Raw genomic sequence first — 20,000 nt, forward strand, 5'->3', positions numbered from 1 at the left:
CCAGGGAGAGCACAAAACGAGAGCGAGAGTGATGAAGCCAAGTGATGAATCCCCAGTAACACTTTACTTGAAGCCTGCCGTTATAATGCAGTTATAATGCATTGTAGGGCTCATAATACTTATAAAGCATTACACCTACAGGCGATAGGTGGAGCGTTACTGAATTCCCTTCCAGGCGTTTTGTCATAGCAAGATTTAAGAGACACCTACGACTGAGCAAAGTCTATTACAAGGTATGTGCGAGTGTATGCATGTGCCCATTGGTGTCAAATAATCCCCCAAGGTCTCTGTGACATCCCGTTAACGAACGTGGACCATAAGCATATCACAGCAGTGTCTCTATTTGCCGTTCATATATTCAGCACCTCTCTGCTGAGAGAGAAAAGGTCCGGTGGTGGGGGGTAAGGTTAGGACACGGAAAGAGGTCTATTTTAATTTCCTAAAGGTAGAAAAAGTAAGGTGAAACAGTGGGGGCATTGAAATTGTATGATTGTATAATCCTGCATAGGATTTAGCGCTGATCCTGTGTGTGTGTGTGTGTGTGTGTGTGTGTGTGTGTGTGTGTGTGTGTGTGTGTGTGTGTGTGTGTGTGTGTGTGTGTGTGTGTGTGTGTGTGTGTGTGTGTGTGTGTGTGTGTGTGTGTGTGGAAATAAATAAGCATGCCTTTGTGTGTGGCCTTCTGTAGACAGTTTCTGTGCATTTCTGATTTCATGGGGTTGGACACCATAAAACAGCATAATTCAAACGGTGTCAGTTCTTTGCCACATTGTGGATTGTTGGATTGCACAGTGTATTACCACACATTAAGAGGAGGATTTAGTCTTTACCACGGCACAGTCAATAATACAGCGAGAGATCAGTACACAGCTATTTGTAAACCATTTTAAGATGAGGAAGCAATGAGATACGCATTGCTACGCTCTCCAAAATACAGCCGTTCATCTATAGTGATCAATTTGGCTCTGCTACGGCTGGTGAGTCCGGACATCCCGCAAAAGGCACGCCGAGTACACGGCAGAGAAACTCAAGCATGAAGGGTGACTTGGACTAAAACAACTATTCTGTACCTGTCACGCCCTGATCTGTCTCACCTGTCCTTGTGATTGTCTCCACCCCCTCCAGGTGTCGCTTATTTTCCCTGGTGTATTTATCCCTGTGTTGTTCAAGTCAACCAGCGTGTTTTTCCCACGCTCCTGCTTTTCGATTCTTTTTTTCTAGTCCTCCCGGGTTTTGACCTTTGCCTTTTTTTCTGGACTCCATTCCCGCCTGCCTGACCATTCTGCCTGCCCTGACCTTGAGCCTGCCTGCCATTCTGTACCTTCTGGAACTCTGAACTGGTTTTGACCTTTTGCCTGTCCACGACCATTCTCTCCTTGCCAACCCCTTTTGGATTGACAAGAAACATCTTGGACTCTAACCATCTGCCTCCTGTGTCTGCATCTGGGTCTCGCCTTGTGCCCTTATAGTACCATTTGTAGCCAGAACACCATTGAGCAAAGAGCAAGTTCACCTTCTACTTGCTACAGGCCAATCACATAATACATGGATGGATCTGAAATACTGTACTGAAATGTACTGAAATGTACTGAAATGTACTGAAATGTACTGAAATGTACTGAAATGTACTGCGCAAACAGGTGCATTGCTACATATTTTTAGCAGTAGTTTCCCTCCTGACCAAAAAAATAACAAGGCAAATACTTGCTACAGCAGGTTCAACATGGTTTTTCATATGTTCAACGTGAGGATGGTAGATATACTCTGGCTGTGGTACCTTCCCTCAATAAAAATCTTCAACAGCATTTCAGAGGAGGTAATAACTGTCTTGTGGGAAACAGCCATACATTACATTTTACGCAAGATTTACACGTTTTGCAATTGTAACATGTTCCATGTATTTGAAAGGACCTGATAACCTCTTTCCAATACATTATTTAGGGAGAAAAAAACTGCACTCCAAACAAGCGTTTTACAATTCGGGGCCCCCGCGAGTTGCGCAACCGGGGTTGTCCAGGTTAGGGGAGGGTTTGGCCAAGGGGCCTTTACTTGGCTCATCCTTGTGGTGGGCTGGGCGCCTGCAGGCCAACTTCAGTCGTCAGTTGAACAGTGTTTCCTCCGACACATTGATGCAGCTACCTTCCAGGTTAAGCAGGTGGGTGTTAAGCAGCGTGCTTAGGCGGGTCATGGTTTGGAGCATGTATGACTCGACCTTCACCTTTCCCGAGCCCGTTGGGGAGTTGCAGCGATGGGACAAGATCGTAATTGGGAGAAATAGGGGGTAAAAAACAAAACAACGTTTTTTTTACAATTCAATTTGTGTTGAAATAAAATGTGCTATTGTGTAATTATTGTATTTCCAACTAGTTTTTAACATGTACTGTACATTTCCAGTAGGCTGTACAATTCCGGTAGGCTTTGCTTGGCTACCCATCCACATCTCCGGCCAAATGCCACACCCACTAAAGTTTCTTCTCAACGAAGAGTCTGGATTTTGCCTTCTTGAATGCGAACACATTCAATCCGTTCTGGTTGGCCCCCAAAAACTGATGGGTTTGGGTCTACACATATATTCACGTCAGCACAAACAACCTCATGGGTAGTAGGTTCAGCGATCGAGCAGCTAAATTAAATTCAGGATGAGTCATCAGGCAACTTCAACACTCAAACGATATAATATTGAGGATAACTTCCTAATATTGAGTCGCAACTCCTTTTGCCCTCAGAACACCCTCGAGTCTACAAAGTATTGAAAGCATTCCACAGGGATGCTGGCCCATGTTGACTCCAATGTTTCCCACAGTTGTGTCAAGTTGCCTAGATGTCCTTTGAGTGGTGGACCATTCTTGATGCACACGGGAAACTATTGAGTGTGAGAAACCCAGCAGCGTTGCAGTTCTTGACACACTCAATTAAAAGGCACTTAAATCTTTTGTCTCGCCCATTCACATTCTGAATGGCACACATACACAATGTTTTGTGTACTCAGTGGACGCGGCCTTATGCTATCTTTTCCTCATTGTGTGATACAGTAACACAAAAAACATTTACATGACATATACAGCACTATATATGATATCAACATTCCATTTTGTATTTGAAATACCTTATAGGTTCAGATAATCAGTCCTATAAATAAACCACACATACAGTGGGTATCATAAGTATTCACCCTGGGATTTTTTCACATTTTGTGGCATTAATTGTAATTTGTTTGTCTTTCATCTACACAAAATACTCCATAACGTCAAAGTGAAAAGATACATCTACAGATGTGTACAAATTAATACAACGAAATAACTAAGATAGTTGTTGTTGCATACATTTTCACCCCCTTTCTTTAGGCAAGCCTAAATACGTTCAGCAGTAAAATATATGGACTAACTGTATGAAATAATAGGGGTTGACATTTTTTAATGACTACCCATTCCTCTGGCTCCCATACATACAACATATGGCACTCAGTCAAGTACTGAATTTAGCACAGATTCAACTTCAAAGACCAGGGAGCTTTTTGAAAGCATCATAAAGAAGGGCAGTGATTGATAGATGGGTAACAAAAACAAATCGGACATTTAAGCGTTAAGCTTATAATCAAGTTCTCTCAAAGAGTGTAGTGTATAAAGTCAGAACATCTGTTGTCTCTGCCACTGCCTGTCACCAAGGGAGTACACCAAGGCTCGATCCTAGGCGCCACGCTCTTCTCAATTTACATCAACAACATAGCTCAGGCAGTAGGAAGCTCTCTCATCCATTTATATGCAGATGATATAGTCTTAGTCTCAGCTGGCCCCTCCTCAGATTTTGTGTTAAACGCTCTACAACAAAGCTTTCTTAGTGTACAGCAACCTTTCTCTGCCCTTAACCTTGTTCTGAACACCACTAAAACAAAGGTCATGTGGTTTGGTAAGAAGAATGCCCCTCTCCCCACAGGTATGATTACTACCTCTGAGGGTTTAGAGCTTGAGGTAGTCACCTCATACAAATACTTGGGAGTACGGCTAGACGGTACATTGTCCTTCTCTCAGCGCATATCATAGCTCATCCACCACATACAACACCCATTCTGCCGGTCACATTCTGTTAAAGTCCCCAAAGCACACACATCCCTGGTTCACTCGTCTTTTCAGGTTGCTGCAGCTTGCGACTGGAACGAGCTGCAACAAACAGTTTTATCTCAATCTCTTCATTCAAAGACTCATTCATGGACACTTACTGAGAGTTGTGGCTCCTTTGCGTGATTTTTTGTTGTCTCTACCTTCTTGCCCTTTGTTGTCTGTGCGCAATAATGTTTGTATCATGTTTTGTGCTGCTACCATGTTGTGCTGCTGCATGTTGTGTTGCTACCATGTTGTGTTGCTACCATGCTGTGTTGTCATGTGTTGCTGCCATACTATGTTGTCGTCTTAGGTCTCTCTGTATATAGTGTTGTGTTGTCTCGCTTGTCGTGACATGCATTTTGTCCTATTTTAAAATGTTTAAATTTTAATTCCCTGTCTCCACAGGAAGCCTTTCGCCTTTTGGTAGGCGGTCATTGTAAATAAGAATTTGTTCTTAACTGACTTGCCTGGTTAAATAAATCAAATAAAACAAAAAAAGTGAATAATTGTGCTGTTGATGATGTATTAAACCACGCAGAAATTATCAAAGGTACAGTCGTCCTTCTGAACTGAGCTGCATAACAGGAAGAAAACTGCTCAAGGATGTCACCATGGGGACATGAGTGATTTTAGAACAGCTACAGAGTTAAATGGCGAAAACTGGGGAAGGTACAACAACATTGTAGTGACTCCACAATAATGACCTGAATGACAGCGTGAAAAGAAGAGTACAACATATACAGAATAAAACATGCATATGTATGCAACAAGGCACGAAAGTAATACTGCAAAGAAACAGGGCAAAGGAATACACTTTTTGGCCTAAATGCAAAGCCTTATGTTTGGGGTACATCGAACACAACTTATCGTTGACGAACTGACGCCTTATTTTCAACGATGGTGTCGGCTGCATTATCCTATACGCACGCTTGATATTGGCAAAGACGAAAATAAATGGGACGGAGCTGAGCACAGGCAGAATCCAAGAGGAAAACCTTCTTAAGTCTGCTTTAAACCAGATACTGGGAGAGGAATTCACCTTTCAGCGGGACAATAACCTACAACACAAGGCCCAATCGACACTGGAGTTGCTTGCCATGATGACAGTGAATTTCCCTGAGTGGCCAAGCTACAGTTTTGACTTAAATCTGCTTGAAAATGTATGGCAAAACTTTAAATTGCTGTCTAGTCATGATCCCCAAAATCTTGACAGAGCTTGAAGAATTCTGAAAAGAATAATAGGCAAATATTGTACAATCCCGATGTACAAAGCACTTAGAGACTTACCCAAGATTACTCATAACTGTAATCGCTGCTAAAGATGTTTGTAACGTGTTGACTCAGGGGGGTGAATACTTTTTTTATTTTCATTAATCTTTAAAAAAAAATGTTCTGTGAGGGTTTTGTGTAGATCGTTGGCAAAAAGGTCAATTAAATCAATTTTAATCCCAGTATGTATCACAATAAAATGTGAAGAAATCCAAAGGGGTTGAATATTTATGATGCCCAGTGTAGACCACAGACACTTGACAGTCAATAAAGTATTCCACAAAGAGCATAAACACCTGCAGCTAATCAGATAGGAGCAAACAAGCAAAGAAACGCCCAAGCATTCTGTCGGTTGGTCACAACTACCTGTGTACCCAATGCTACAGCCCCCTGTGTTCCCCCTATACAGGGTCCATATTAGGAAGAAGTCCTGCTGAGACTGAGGCTGTCCTAATGTGGACACTGTACCCCTATTCCCCTTAACAAATAATCAGTAGGTCCCCGCGGTGCTCACTGTGGTATAGCTGATCTTGGACATGGACGAAGGACCAATAGTCCCTGTCACTGTCATCTCATCATCCCTGCCGCCCCGCCTCCCCCGGCGGCGCCGACAGCAGGGCGGACGGCAGTGGGCAAAGGTGGTGATCAACGCCTTGCGGAAGCGTGTATTCATAAAACAATAGATAACGGGGTTAACGCACGCCGATGTGTAGCTCAACAGGTGGATGAACGAGATGGGTGCCCCCGAGAGGAGCCGGTGGGCTGAGCTGATGTGGAAAGCCTTCCACGTGTTGGCCGTGTACAGGGGCATCCAGCAGAGGAAGAAGAGGACGGCAGTGACGATGAGCATGCGGATCACGCGCTTCTTGGCCAAGAGTTTAGCCTCCGAGCTATTGCTTCGAGGGTGCTCAGTGGACACTCTGGGTTTGGGAGGGGCCGGAGTAGGGGTGGTGAGGGTAGACAGCTCCATGGACAAAGGCTTCTTCGGCATCTGGATGTAGCAGCCATCATCGTCCGTGTCGTTGGTCACGGTGGTGTTTACTCCGTTCTTCAGTGCTGTGGAATGTACATGGAAGTCTGTAAGTGGGTCTAAATTGGGTGTAAGTGTGTAGGTTGAAGAAAGAGTACATGACTAATAATAGCATAAGCAAAGAGTTGATGACGTAAGCCTGCATTGTGGGGAACATGCATTCACGAACAAATAGGCCTTATGAAAACAAAGTTACTGTATGAATGCAAAACCCTTACCCTGTTAGCCTTATTATTTCCGGTTTTAAAAACCCTAAACCTAGTCCTTGCTCTCATTGCTTCCTACACAGCACAACCCTATTTCAAAACCCCAATCCCTAACCCAAAACCTCAACTTCACTTGTGTAACTTTCAATTTGTAAGAAACAAATGAGATGTTCAATCAAATCCACAACAGGATGATACATGTGGTGTAGGAGTCTCACCACTGCTCTCTCTGTTTTGGTCCAGCTCAAACTTCATCCCCCGGCACAGCTCTCTGGAGATGAGTCCATAGGCAACGATCATTACCACCCCAGGGATGAAGAACAAGATTAAAAGCAACAGCATGTACCTGAGAAGAAAGGAGAGAGGGAAAATAGGGAAAATGAGAGAAAGAGGGAAGAAAGAGAGAGAAAGAAGGAGGGAAAGAGGGACAAGAAGCCAGACAGGAAGAGAAAAAAGTGACTTTGATCATTGTGGTCATAAAATTGCATAATATTTCTAAGGTGGTCATTAACATTTTACCAATTATCTTTACATCATCCAGATGCTATCAACTTGGCCGTATACAAAAAAAATAACAAATCCACTATTGTTCCTTCTAAACACTTTGAGAATTAGTAGAGAGGAAGCCCTTATTTTGTGTTGTGTGAAATTCTAATGGGTGCGTGGGTGTTTTCCTCTGAACATCCTCCATGGATGGTTCCTTTTTCATCTCCCATCAGCCTTTGCAGCAGGTTAGGCTCTCATTCATTCATTCATTCATTAATGCAGCCTATGATACTCAAAGCTTTTCATCAGTACTCTGTTTGATAGTGGGTCACATATCAGGGGTGGGGGGACACAAGGTGACAGGAAGCAGGGACATACAGAGAGGAAGTAAATAGAGGTTAGAGGTTTCGGTTCATCTTTTTGTTTAGTCTTTGATCCTGATTCTCTATCGTCAGAGAGGAACATGGAAGGGAGCGAGGAACAGGTGCTACACTAATATTTCTGTTTCACATTATTTGAGGATTCTTCATGGCTGGCATCATTTGTAAGCATAATCATAATTACACACTCTGATTTAATAGCCAATTTGGGGAGTAGCCCGTAATGGACCCACAGTCCCCGTGGCTGTCAGTCCAACACCTTAGCCATTACACCAAGATGCTCAGCCTCAAATAGGTCACCAAAGTACAAAAGTAAGTACAAGTTGTGTTTCAATAGCGTCTTTTCTGAAGTATAATGTAGTAACTAAAAATTATAGGTATTATATTTTGTGTGCTTGTCAATGACATCTACTGTCACCGCTGCTTTCATAATTTTTAAAATATCAATACACATTATAATAAAAATCTGATTAAAATGATTTTACCTGCCACTGTAAAGAGAGTGGCCCCTTCCTCAGACCCATTTCCTTTTTCCACATGTTGTTATGTTACGGCCTTATTGTTAAATGGATTAAAAACAAAAAAATCCTCATCAATCTACACACAATACTCCATAAAGTATATAAAAACATAATATTCAGAGACTCAAAATTGAGCTCAGATGCATCCTGTTTCCATTCATCATCCTTAAGATGTTTCTGCAACTTGATTGGAGTCCACTTGTGGTAATTTCAATGGACTGGACATGATTTGGAAAGGCACACACCTGTCTATATAAGGTCCCACAGTTGACAGTTTATGTTAGAGCAAAAGCCAAGTCATGAGGTCAAAGGAATTGTCTGTAGATCCCCGAGACAGGATTGTGTTGAGGCACAGATCTGCGGAAGGATACCAAAACATTTCTGCAGCTTTGAAGATCCCCAAGAGCACAGTGGCCTCAATCATTCTGAAATGGAAGAAGTTCGGCCACCTGGCCGAACTGAATAATCGGGGAGAAGGGCCTTGGTCAGGGAGGTGACCAAGAAACCGATGGTCACTCTGACAGATCTCCAGAGTTCCTCTGTGGAGATGGGAGAACCTTCCAGAAGGACAACCATCTCTGCAGCACTCCACCAATGAGGCTTTGTGGTAGAGTGGCTAGATGGAAGCCACTCCTCAGTAAAAGGCACATGACAGCCAGCTTGGAGTTTGCCAAAAGGCACCTAAAGGACTCTCAGACCATGAGAAACAAGGTTCTCTGGCTGATGAAACCAAGATTGAAGTCTTTGGCCTGAATGCCACATCTGAACTAAACCTGGCACCATAACTACGCTGAAGCATGGTGGTGGCAGCATCATGCTGTGGGGATGTTTTTCAGTGGCAGGGATTGGGACACTAGTCAGGATCGAGGGAAAGATGTGACGGTTCACCTTCCAACAGGACAAGGACCCTAAGCACACAGCCAAGACAATGCAGAAGTGGCTTCGGGACAAGTCTTGGAATGTCCTTGAGTGGCACAACCAGAGCCCGGACTTGAACCCGACCGAACATCCCTGGAGCAACCTGAAAATAGCTGCATAGCGACTCTCCCCATCCAACATCAGAGCTTGAAAGGATCTCCCGTGAAGAATGGGAGAAACTCCTCATACAGGTGTGCCAAGTTTGTAGCATCATTCCCAAAAAGACGAGGCTGAAATCGCTGCCAAAGGTGCTTCAACAAAATACTGAGAAATGGGTCTGAAAACTTATGTAAATGGCTTGTTATGTTTTTTATTTATAGATTTGAAAAAAATTAGGGTTTTGCATTCATACAGTGCTTTGTTATTATGGGGTTTTGTGTAGATTGATGAGGGGAAGAAAAATGATTTAATAGATTTTTGAATAAGGTTGTAATGTAACAAAATGTGGAAAAGGTCAAGAGGTCGGAATACTTTCCGAATACACTGTATATCCCCAAAGGACTCTTGCGGTTGTAGTGTAAAATAAAAATAAGTATAGTCTGGGGGAGGGGTGGGAGGTTCTGACAGGCCACAATCAGTGAACAACTAAACTCAGCAAAAAATAAATGTCATCTCACTGTCAACTGTGTTTATTTTCAGCAAACTTAACATGTTTAAATATTTGTATGAACATAAGATTAAACAACTGAGACATAAACTGAACAAGTTCCACAGACATGCGACTAACAGAAAGGGAATAATGTGTCCCTGAACAAAGGGAGAGTCCAAATCAAAAGTAACAGTTAGTATCTGGTGTGGCCACCAGCTGCATTAAGTACTGCAGTGCATCTCCTCCTCATGGACTGCACCAGATTTGCCAGTTCTTGCTGTGAGATGTTACCCCACTCTTCCACCAAGGCACCTGCAAGTTCCCAGACATTTCTGGGGGAAATAGCCCTAGCCCTCACCCTCCGATCCAACAGGTCCCAGACGTGCTCAATGGGATTGAGATCCGGGCTCTTCGCTGGCCATGGCAGAACACTGACATTCCTGTCTTGCAGGAAATCACGCACAAAGCGAGCAGTATGGCTGGTGGCATTGTCATGCTGAAGGGTCATGTCAGGATGAGCCTACAGGAAGGGTACCTTCTAAAACTGCTTCCCTAGCCCTGAGTCAATCCTAAAATAGAATTTCTTTGCAATAATGTTGCTGCGGTGCTCCTAAATGTCTGGCTATGACAATTCTGTTCAGTCTTGCAGGGTGAAAAGGGAAGACTTTACTTTTGGGCAAATGTAATGTCAGTGGAAATATATTGAAAATAGCATAAAATGCCTCATTGTTTCCCTGATCAGAAAATCTTTATTTTGAAATAAATCTATTCAATATAAGCAATCAAACATAAAAACAAACCGAACAAACCCAAGATACTTTTTTGTACAAGGGACTGGCAATCTATCTTCCATTGATGCCTGCTTACTTTGAAACTACCACACGAGAACTGACAATTAGTGTCAGGAACTTATCTAAGGGACCAGTCAGAAGCCTGTTCTGACCACTGCACTAGAGGTCTCCAGTCAGAAACTCACTCACCACGTCTGTTCTACCCCACCGCTTGGCCATTCCAGGCGGCACATGTGGCCCGTAGTTCGGTCGGGTTTGGGGAAGGACTTCAGGTGGCTGAACACTGGGTAGGGCACCATCATGACCAACGACAACACCCAGATGGCAGCGATGACCCGGTAGGCGTGGGAACGAGTCTGCCATGCCCGCGACTTCAGTGGGTTGCAGATGGCGCTGTACCTCTCGGTCGCAATGGCGACCAGGCTGAAGGTGGAGATGCTGACGGAGAGCGCTATGGGAACGCAGGGAAGGCGGAGGGGTCAATAAGAGAGAGATTAAAATGACAGTATCAACAGTGATCAGACCTGGGTTCAAATAGTACTTGTTTTATTTTCTTTCTGTCTGGAGTGCCAGATGTACAGGGTTTAAACTTTTATCACCATTGAGCAAGGCAAGTTCAATTAAGCAGAAAACATATTTGAATGAAAACAAATACTATATTACCAGGTGATACACACCTTCTATATATTTGAGCAGGCTTGACACATCAGAGAGATGCAAGTATGCCACCAAAAAAGTGAAGACAAATGGTGAAACCTCTTTAGCTTATCATTAAGTAAAGACACAAAGTACATTACATTCCAGACAAATAGTCTCACACTGATGGAATCACGCCATTGTCGTTCTGTCCTGCTCAATGTTAGACCTCTGAAGCGCATTATAATACCATAGGACACCCTTGTAATTGGTTTCAAACTTGAATGAAAATCCTTTCGTGAAAATCTTCAACCCAAACTGTGTTTGCCTACATAAATATGTATGAAGCTGCACTGAGGGAGTGCACTCAATCGGTCTGCAGTCAGACAAGGAGTCAGCAGTGAAGATGAATAGCATTAATAAAGGCATACTGTACCTGCACTAAACCGGCAGCCATTACCCAGCACCTGAGACTCGCTCTAATATATTCCACCCACTAATCCTCCCTCCTTAGAAACATCCACAACTTTAACACCAGACCCACCTCTGTCGTGACGTGACTATCATTAATGTGATGACATCTATTTTAGCAAATCAATTAACTATGTTAATGATTACGTGATTAAATGAATCATGTAACAATAAACTCAATTGTAACTTGGGGCACTACGGAAAAAGTTTGTTTAATGAGTTAACGTTTCCCGAATTAACTCAAGAATTTGACAGAATATACCATTACCATACCAGTCATCCATTAATTATTACCTCATATCAGTCTCATTCTAAATGTTGTTGACTGCAAATCTGCACGAACTCTAGTCTAAATGATCATTCAGCGATACACAAATTGGCTTCATTATGTATTTATAACTAACTAACTAATCATACAGAATTACATAAACACACAGGATAGATTACAGGTTGATTAGTAACATAATGCAATGAAAAGTCCCTAGTGGACTAACCCAGTATGACGGCTTGTTACATAATGAAAGGGAGGGGCAAGATAAAGAGAGCAGGACAGACTGAGTAGGCTGGTGCATACATGTGGAAGCTATGCTCATGAGAATTAATACTTTGCACACGAACGACCGCTCATTCGAAAACAATTGCAATGTATATATATACGATTGTACGTCTCAGCAATGTACGGGTCTGATGTCAATTTTGATATGAGTCCTTAGTAAGCACTCTGGCAAAAGGGGAGTGCCATCCTTTTGGCATAATGTCTGTGCTCACGTCGGCGTGATTACTGACTGCGTAAAACTTTACATGAGAAACAATGATGTAATTTAGAAGGCTAAAATCAAAATGTAATCTTCTCACAAATAGTTTTATATTGAATCATATATGTTTTATAACATTTAGATGTAACTCTGACATATACATTGTGAAAGTTACAATGTTTCCGTTATATGATGATCACAGAATAATTAATTATCTGACATGATTATTGTTTGAATCTCCACTGAACCTCCCAAAAGTTTGGATTTCAAAACTAATGTTCCATCGTCAAATCTTTTGATGCTAAAGTTTTTAACATGAGTCTTTCTCTACACACAAATCATTTTGGACTTCTACATACTGAAGGTCCAGAGAGAGAAAGTTTACAACTGGTTGTTAAAGTCATATAACCGGCCCCACTCCCCCTCTTCCTCTTTGGTGGGAGAGAGGGGGGGCTATCGTTGATTCTCACCCAGGAGTGAGAGTCATGACAACTCATACTCTATTTCACAATCACAGAAATGCTTTGTTTTCGCACTACACTTCTCTGATCAGCAGAAGGCTGCATCCACAGAGGCATTCATTTCATAGGCTAATACAGACAGACAGACAGACAATTTGACCCTCTTGAGGTTTGGAAACCCCAGCTTTATAGTGAGCACTTGGCAGTATATTTTTCTAAGCACTATATGCAACGTGCGCTCCATGCTAAGATAATAGAATTCTACTCTATCCCTCTGAAGTGAAGATTGTAAAGCTATCTGCTCTGTGCTCAAATTACATTTTAAGTCAGCATACAGTACAATAGTATGGCTTTAATCTCTTACAGGGAATTAATTTACACGTCTGAATTTTTTATTTAACCTTTATTTAACTAGTTAATAAGATTTGTATTTTATTTACAATGACGGCCTACCAAAAGGCAAAATGCCTCCTGCAAAACACACACCATGACAAGAGAGACATCACAACACTTCCTAAAGAGAGACATAAGACAACAGCACAGCATGGCAGCGACACATGACAAGATAGCATGATAGCAACACAACATGGCAGCAGCACAAACATGGTACAAACATTGTTGGTCACAGACAACAGCACAAAGTGCAAAAAAGGTAGAGACAACAATACATTGTGTGCTAAGCAGCCACAATGTCAGTAAGTGTGTCCATGATTTAGTCTTTGAATGTAGAGATCGAGATAAAACTATCCAGTTTGAGTGGTTTTTGCCGCTCCAGTCCAGTTTGCAGTTCCTGTTGTTCCTGCAGCAAACTGATCACATTCAATGAGACACACAGAATCGCCTTCAATAAGTCAACTAAATTCAATTAGCTACAGGTAGAAGTTTGACTTGGACTTTGGAGGAAAGGTCTTCTTTTGTTCTATTTCCACCCATGTTTAAGCATCTGCAGCATCTGTATCATCACTTTGCTAGAGACCTGGGTTCAAATAGTAAGCTGTGCTTAATTGTACTTTCTTGGCACATCGGAACCAATGGGATACTCCCAAAAATGCAAACCCGCGAATCTGGCACTCTAGGCAAGCCCAAGAAAATGATCTAAGTAACACTTTATATTAAGTTGCCCTTACTACTATGTAATTAACACAGTAATAACTTAGTTAACAACATAGTAGATACATATGCTTTAGTGTGTACAGGAGTCATAAAAGTCATAAAAGATGGCGCCAACAGAGAGGGTAGTCGCTTCTAGTCCTTAGGAAACTGTGTAGTATTTTTTTATGTATTATTTCTTACATTGTTTGCCCAGAAAATCTTAAGTGTTATTACATACAGCCGGGAAGAACTATTGGTGCTTGCCTAAATGACTTAAATGTAATGTAAATGTAATGCTTCAAGAGGGCCACCATTGTTCCTGTACCCAATAAGGCAACGGTAACTGAACTGAATGACTATCGCCCCATAGCACTCACTTCTGTCATCATGAACTGTTTTGAGAGACTAGTCAAGGATCATATCACCTCCACCTTACCTGCCCCTCTAGACCCACTGCAATTTGCATACTGCCCCAATAGGTCCACAGACGATGCAATCGCCATCACACTGTACACTGCCCTATCCCATCTGGACAAGAGGAATACCTATGTAAGAATGCTGTTCATTGACTACAGCTCAGCATTCAACACCATAGTACCCTCCAAGCTCATCATTAAGCTTGAGGCCCTGGGTCTCAACCCGCCCAGTGCGATTGGGTCCTGGACTTCCTGATGGGCCGCCCCCAGGAGTTGAAGGTAGGAAACAACATCTCCACTTCGCTGATCCTCAACACTGAGGGCCCACAAGGGTGCATGCTCAGTCCCCTCCTGTACTTCCTGTTTGCTGATGACTGCATGGCCATGCACGCCTCCAACTGGATCATTATGTTGGCAGACGACACTATGGTAGTAACAACCTCCCACTCAACGTCAACAAAACAATGGAGATGATCGTGGACTTCAGGAAACAGCAGCGGGAGCACCCCACTATCCACATTGACGGGACCGCAGTGTAGCAGGTGGAATGTTTCAAGTTCCTTGGCGTACACATCACGGACAAACTGAAACGGTCCACCCACACAGACAGTGTGTTGAAGAATTTAACTATCGCCCTCACAAACTTCTACAGATGCACAATTGAGAGCATCCTGTCGGGCCTGGTACGGCAACTGCACCACCCACAACGGCAGGGCTCTCCAGAGGGTGGTGCGGTCTAAACAAGGCATCACAGGGGGAAAACTGCCTGCCCTCCAGGACACCTACAGCAACCGATGTCACAGGAAGGCCAAAAAGATCATCAAGGACAACAACCACCCGAGCCACTGGCTGTTCACCCCGCTGCCATCCAGAAGGTGAGGTCAGTGCAGTTGTATCAAAGCTGGGACCGAGAGACTGAAAAATAACTTCTATCTAAGGCAATCAAACTGTTAATTAAACAGCTATCACTAAAACAGAGAGGCTGCTGCCTACATACAGAGTTGAAATCATTTGACACTCTAGTCACTTTATTAATGCCAATTTAATAATGATGTTTACATAGTATCTTGCAATTCTCATTCCAGATGTATATACTGTATTTTATACCATCTATTGCATCTTGTCTATTCCGGTCGGTCATGGCCCATCCATACATGCATATGTACATATTCTTATTCCATCCCTTTACTTAGATTTCTATGTATTAGGTAGTTGTTGTGGAATTGTGAGATTACTTGTTAGATATTGCTGCACTGTCAGAACTAGAAGCACAAGAATCACGCTACACCCACAATAACATCTGCTAACCATGTGTGTGACCAATAATATATGAATTGACTTGATTTGATTACCAGTCAAAAGTTGACACACCTACTCATTACAGGGTTTGTTTATTTTGACTATTTTCTACGTTGTAGAATAATAGTGAATACATCGAAACTATGAAATAACATGTATGGAATGATGTAGTAACCAAAAAAGTGTTAAACTTTTACCTTGATGACAGCTTTGCACACTCTTGGCAGTCTCTCAACCAGTCTCATGAGTTAGTCACCTGGAATGCATTTCTATTAACAGATGTGCCTTGTTAAAAGTGAATTAGTGGAATTTCTTTCCTTCTTAATGCGTTCGAAACCAATCAGTTGTGTTGTGACAAGGTAGGGTTGGTATACAGAAGATAGCCCCGTTTGGTAAAAGACCATGTCCATAATATGGCAATATATTAAGAACAGCTCAAATAAGCAAAGAGAAATGACAGTCCATGATTACTTTAAGACATGAAGGTTAGTCAATTTGAAAGTTTCTTCAAGTGCAGTCCCAAAAAAGCCTGATCGTGTTTCTTGGCCAAATCAAATCTCTTCTTCTTACTGGTGTGCTTTAGAAGTGGTTTCTTTGCAGTAATTTGACCATGAAGGAATGAATCACAGTCTCCTCTGAACAATTGATGTGTCTGTTACTTGAACTATGTGAAGCATTTATTTGGGCTGCAATCTGAGGTGCAGTTAACTCTAATGAACTTATCCTCTGTAGCAGAGGTAACTCTTGGTCTTCCTTTCCTATGGCGGTCCTCATGAAAGCCAGTTTCATCATAGTGCCCGGTTCTTGAAATTTTCTGTATTGACTGACCATCATGTCTTAAAGTAATGATGGACTGTCCTTTATCTTTGGATATTTGAGCTGTTCTTGCCATAATATGGATATCTTCTGTATACCACCCCACATGTGGTGAAATTATGATGAAATGTAATCAAGGTCAGAATAGGGCATATCTGTAGACACAACTCAGCTACACCTTAATTTATTCGATCTCCACCCCAAACAAATAATGGGTGAATAGCATGCTAATCTCATGCTTAAATCAGAATACGTATAGAGAGAACTGCATAAAAGGGGAAATACGTTCCATTTATGCACGGTTAAGTTGGGTCGGAATTGGCCCCAATGAAAACTATAGATAATGCAGGTTTCTTATTGGAACCATACTTACTCAAATAAATCAATAATGGGCACTATATTTAGTTGCGGAGGTAGGCTTATTCAATAATCTCCATTAATTAAAGCACTACCTTCAAGTAAACATTGACCATAGTGGTCAACACCATGTCCACCAAGATTCAATATCAGAATAATATGATTTGTCCAAGTCCCAATGCAATAGAATCAAACAATACAATTGTGGAGCCTATTAAGGACTAGAGTATGAATCATGCATGACCGCCGACTGGGCACCTAATCAGGGAGGAGGGGATATATTCAACTGGGTGAAACTAAGGATATAGGCAAGTGATTATTCTAATAATCCTAAAATAAAACAAAGCATGAAGATTACTGTTCATGTATTGTTTTGTCCGGAAACATTAAACACCCAAACAACTCTTTCTTGCAGAAAACAGTATAGTTAGCAGAAAAAGAATGCTCAATAAACATAATTAAAACCCAACTTCAAGCATGCCTTGATCTTAAATCAAATCAAATCAAATTGTATTTGTCACATACACATGGTTAGCAGATGTTAATGCGAGTGTAGCGAAATGCTTGTGCTTCTAGTTCTGACAATGCAGTAATAACCAACAAGTAATCTAGCTAACAATTCCAAAACTACTACCTTATAGACACAAGTGTAAGGGGATAAAGAATATGTACATAAAGATATATGAGTGAGTGATGGTACAGAGCGGCATAGGCAAGATACAGTAGATCAGGGGTGTCAAACATACGGCCCGCGGGCCGGAACCGGCCCCCAAGGAGGTTCGATCAGGCCCGCAGGATCATTTGAAAGTGGAAAAAAATGCATAAAAGACATGGAATTAATATTTTTAATTCACTGCAATTCATGGATTATCCGCTACTCTTTCCATCAGAGTAGAAGACAAGCCGCATCACTGAGACAGACTGAAAACAGCAGACGGTATCAATGCGCCATCTGCTGCTTGTTACGACGTTGTTAATACCTTGGTCTCTACCTCTCCGCTACACCCTCATTAGCCAAAATGTCGTTATCCAAATACAAGTCCAGACTAGACTAACACCTTTAAAATGCTGCCTTAGATACTGTTTGCATTGAAAGAATACAGCTCTGTGAAGATGAATCCTTACTGTGGTGATTTAAAAAATGTGCACTTTAATGTTAGTCAGCAGCTTCAAAACAAAAGTTGTGTGATGGAATTCTACTGTTCATACAACTCCATAAATGTTCAGTATGTATTGTATGTGTATGTATGTTTCATGTATGAAGTTTACAGATTTACAGGACAGGCGAACACTTTCTTCATTACACATTTAAAATCACTCTCCTTAGTTTGTAAGGTGTACGCAGGGATTACATTTAGATTTTATATGCGTATGTGTAAGTGGTTTAAAAATTCCTTTCTTTAAAAGTCTCATTTAATCTTAAAGTGCATTACTATATTTTTCAGTACCAATTAAAGTTTTGTGCCTTTGTACAATCAGTGGGATCAGTTGCAATGCATATTTGTGAATGATAAAAGTAAATTGCACATTTGTCTAAGGAAATATGAGGTGTTTCATGAAATGTTTGTAAAAGGATAGTTCATAAAATGTCAATATTTTCCTAATGTTCTTGTGCTTCTTTACACCAAAACAAAGGAAAGACATGATATTTTGGTTATTTATAGCAGAGTATGGTATAATTTTAATGGTCCGGCCCACTTGACATCTCCCTAGGCCGTATGTGGCCCACGATGCGAAATGAGTTTGACACCCCTGCAGTAGATGGTATTGAGTGCAGTATATACATATGAGATAAGTATGTAAACAAAGTGGCATAGTTAAAGTGGCTAGTGATACATGTATTACATAAAGATGCAGTAGATGATATAGAGTACAGTATATACATATACATATGAGATGAATAATGTAGGGTATGTAAACATTATATTAGGTAGCACTGTTTAAAATGGCTAGTGATATATTTGACATCATTTCCCATCAATTCCCATTATTAAAGTGGCTGGAGTTGAGTCAGTGTGTTGGCAGCAGCCACTCAATGTTAGTGGTGGCTGTTTAATGTCTGATGGCCTTGAGATAGAAGCTGTTTTTCAGTCTCTCGGTCCCAGCTTTGATGCACCTGTACTGACCTCGCCTTCTGGATGATAGCGGGGTGAACAGGCAGTGGCTCGGGTGGTTGTTGTCCTTGATGATCTTTATGGCCTTCCTGTGACATCGGGTGGTGTAGGTGTCCTGGAGGGCAAGTAGTTCCTTCTCACCCCCCCTTAAAAGATTTAGATGCACTATTGTAAAGTGGCTGTTCCACTGGATGTCATAAGGTGAATGCACCAATTTGTAAGTCGCTCTGGATAAGAGCGTCTGCTAAATGACTTAAATGTAAATGTAGTTTGCCCCCGGTGATGCGTTGTGCAGACCTCACTACCCTCTGGAACGCCTTACGGTTGTGGGCGGAGCAGTTGCTGTACCAGATGGTGATACAGCCCTACAGGATGCTCTCGATTGTGCATCTGTAGAAGTTTGTGAGTGCTTTTGGTGACAAGCCAAATTTCTTCAGCCTCCTCAGGTTGAAGAGGCGCTGCTGCGCCTTCTTCACGATGCTGTCTGTGTGGGTGGACCAATTCAGTTTGTCTGTGATGTGTATGCCGAGGAACTTAAAACTTACTACCCTCTCCACTACTGTTCCATCGATGTGGATAGGGGGGTGTTCCCTCTGCTGTTTCCTGAAGTCCACAATCATCTCCTTAGTTTTGTTGACGTTGAGTGTGAGGTTATTTTCCTGACACCACACTCTGAGGGCCCTTAATGTTTATATCCACGCCCACTACTGTTTCAATTTTTAAAATAATATATTATGCCCAAAAACAGAGGTTGCCATTCCAATGCAATAGAATTTAAATGGCCTATGAATTACAGGGGATAGGGAGGAGAGTACTTTCATGCACACAGCAGTTTTTTAGGCGGCGGGAGATCACAGCAGCAATTTAGGAGGCGGCCCACCAGAATCTAAGCACGGGTGTACACTTATTACTATGAAATCATAGTACCACTTGCTCGAACGGGGCACCACTTGCTCGAAGTCAGCAAGAAACTATAAAATAGTTACAATTATAAACTATGGCTAATGTATTATTCTGAAGGCAATTAAGTTCTTAAAATAAAAAGGCAATGCATTCTTCGAGACTGATATTTTATAAAACAAAGAGGATTTATTTCAAAATAACCAGGGTAAAGCAATGAGTTTACAGGATGAATGATTAATGGAGATTTTTGCTCAATTCTGAACTAATATGATAGGCTACAGAATCAGAGTCACAGGGAATGGGGATTAGAGGGTCTAAAATCAAACAGTTATTCTTGATTATTTCAGAATGAAACAAGGCAGCTGTCACGCCTTGGTCATTGTATTTTGTGTT

At 41.8% G+C, this 20,000-nt stretch overlaps 1 protein-coding gene across 1 annotated transcript in view; it reads right to left on the reverse strand.

Moving 5' to 3' along the window:
• Positions 1-526: 526 nt before the first annotated feature.
• cckbra (cholecystokinin B receptor a) overlaps positions 527-20,000 on the reverse strand; it is a 47,128-nt gene continuing 27,654 nt past the window's right edge. Inside the window, exons 3-5 of the mRNA XM_035755275.2 lie at positions 10,477-10,738; positions 6,821-6,948; positions 527-6,422 (exon numbers count right to left, since the gene is read on the reverse strand). Coding sequence (XP_035611168.1) covers positions 5,857-6,422; positions 6,821-6,948; positions 10,477-10,738 — 956 coding nt within the window. The 3' untranslated portion in view covers positions 527-5,856. The remainder of the gene's footprint in view (positions 6,423-6,820; positions 6,949-10,476; positions 10,739-20,000) is intronic.

Source organism: Oncorhynchus keta, chromosome 37 (assembly GCF_023373465.1).
Source record: "Oncorhynchus keta strain PuntledgeMale-10-30-2019 chromosome 37, Oket_V2, whole genome shotgun sequence".
Taxonomy (NCBI): domain Eukaryota; kingdom Metazoa; phylum Chordata; class Actinopteri; order Salmoniformes; family Salmonidae; genus Oncorhynchus; species Oncorhynchus keta.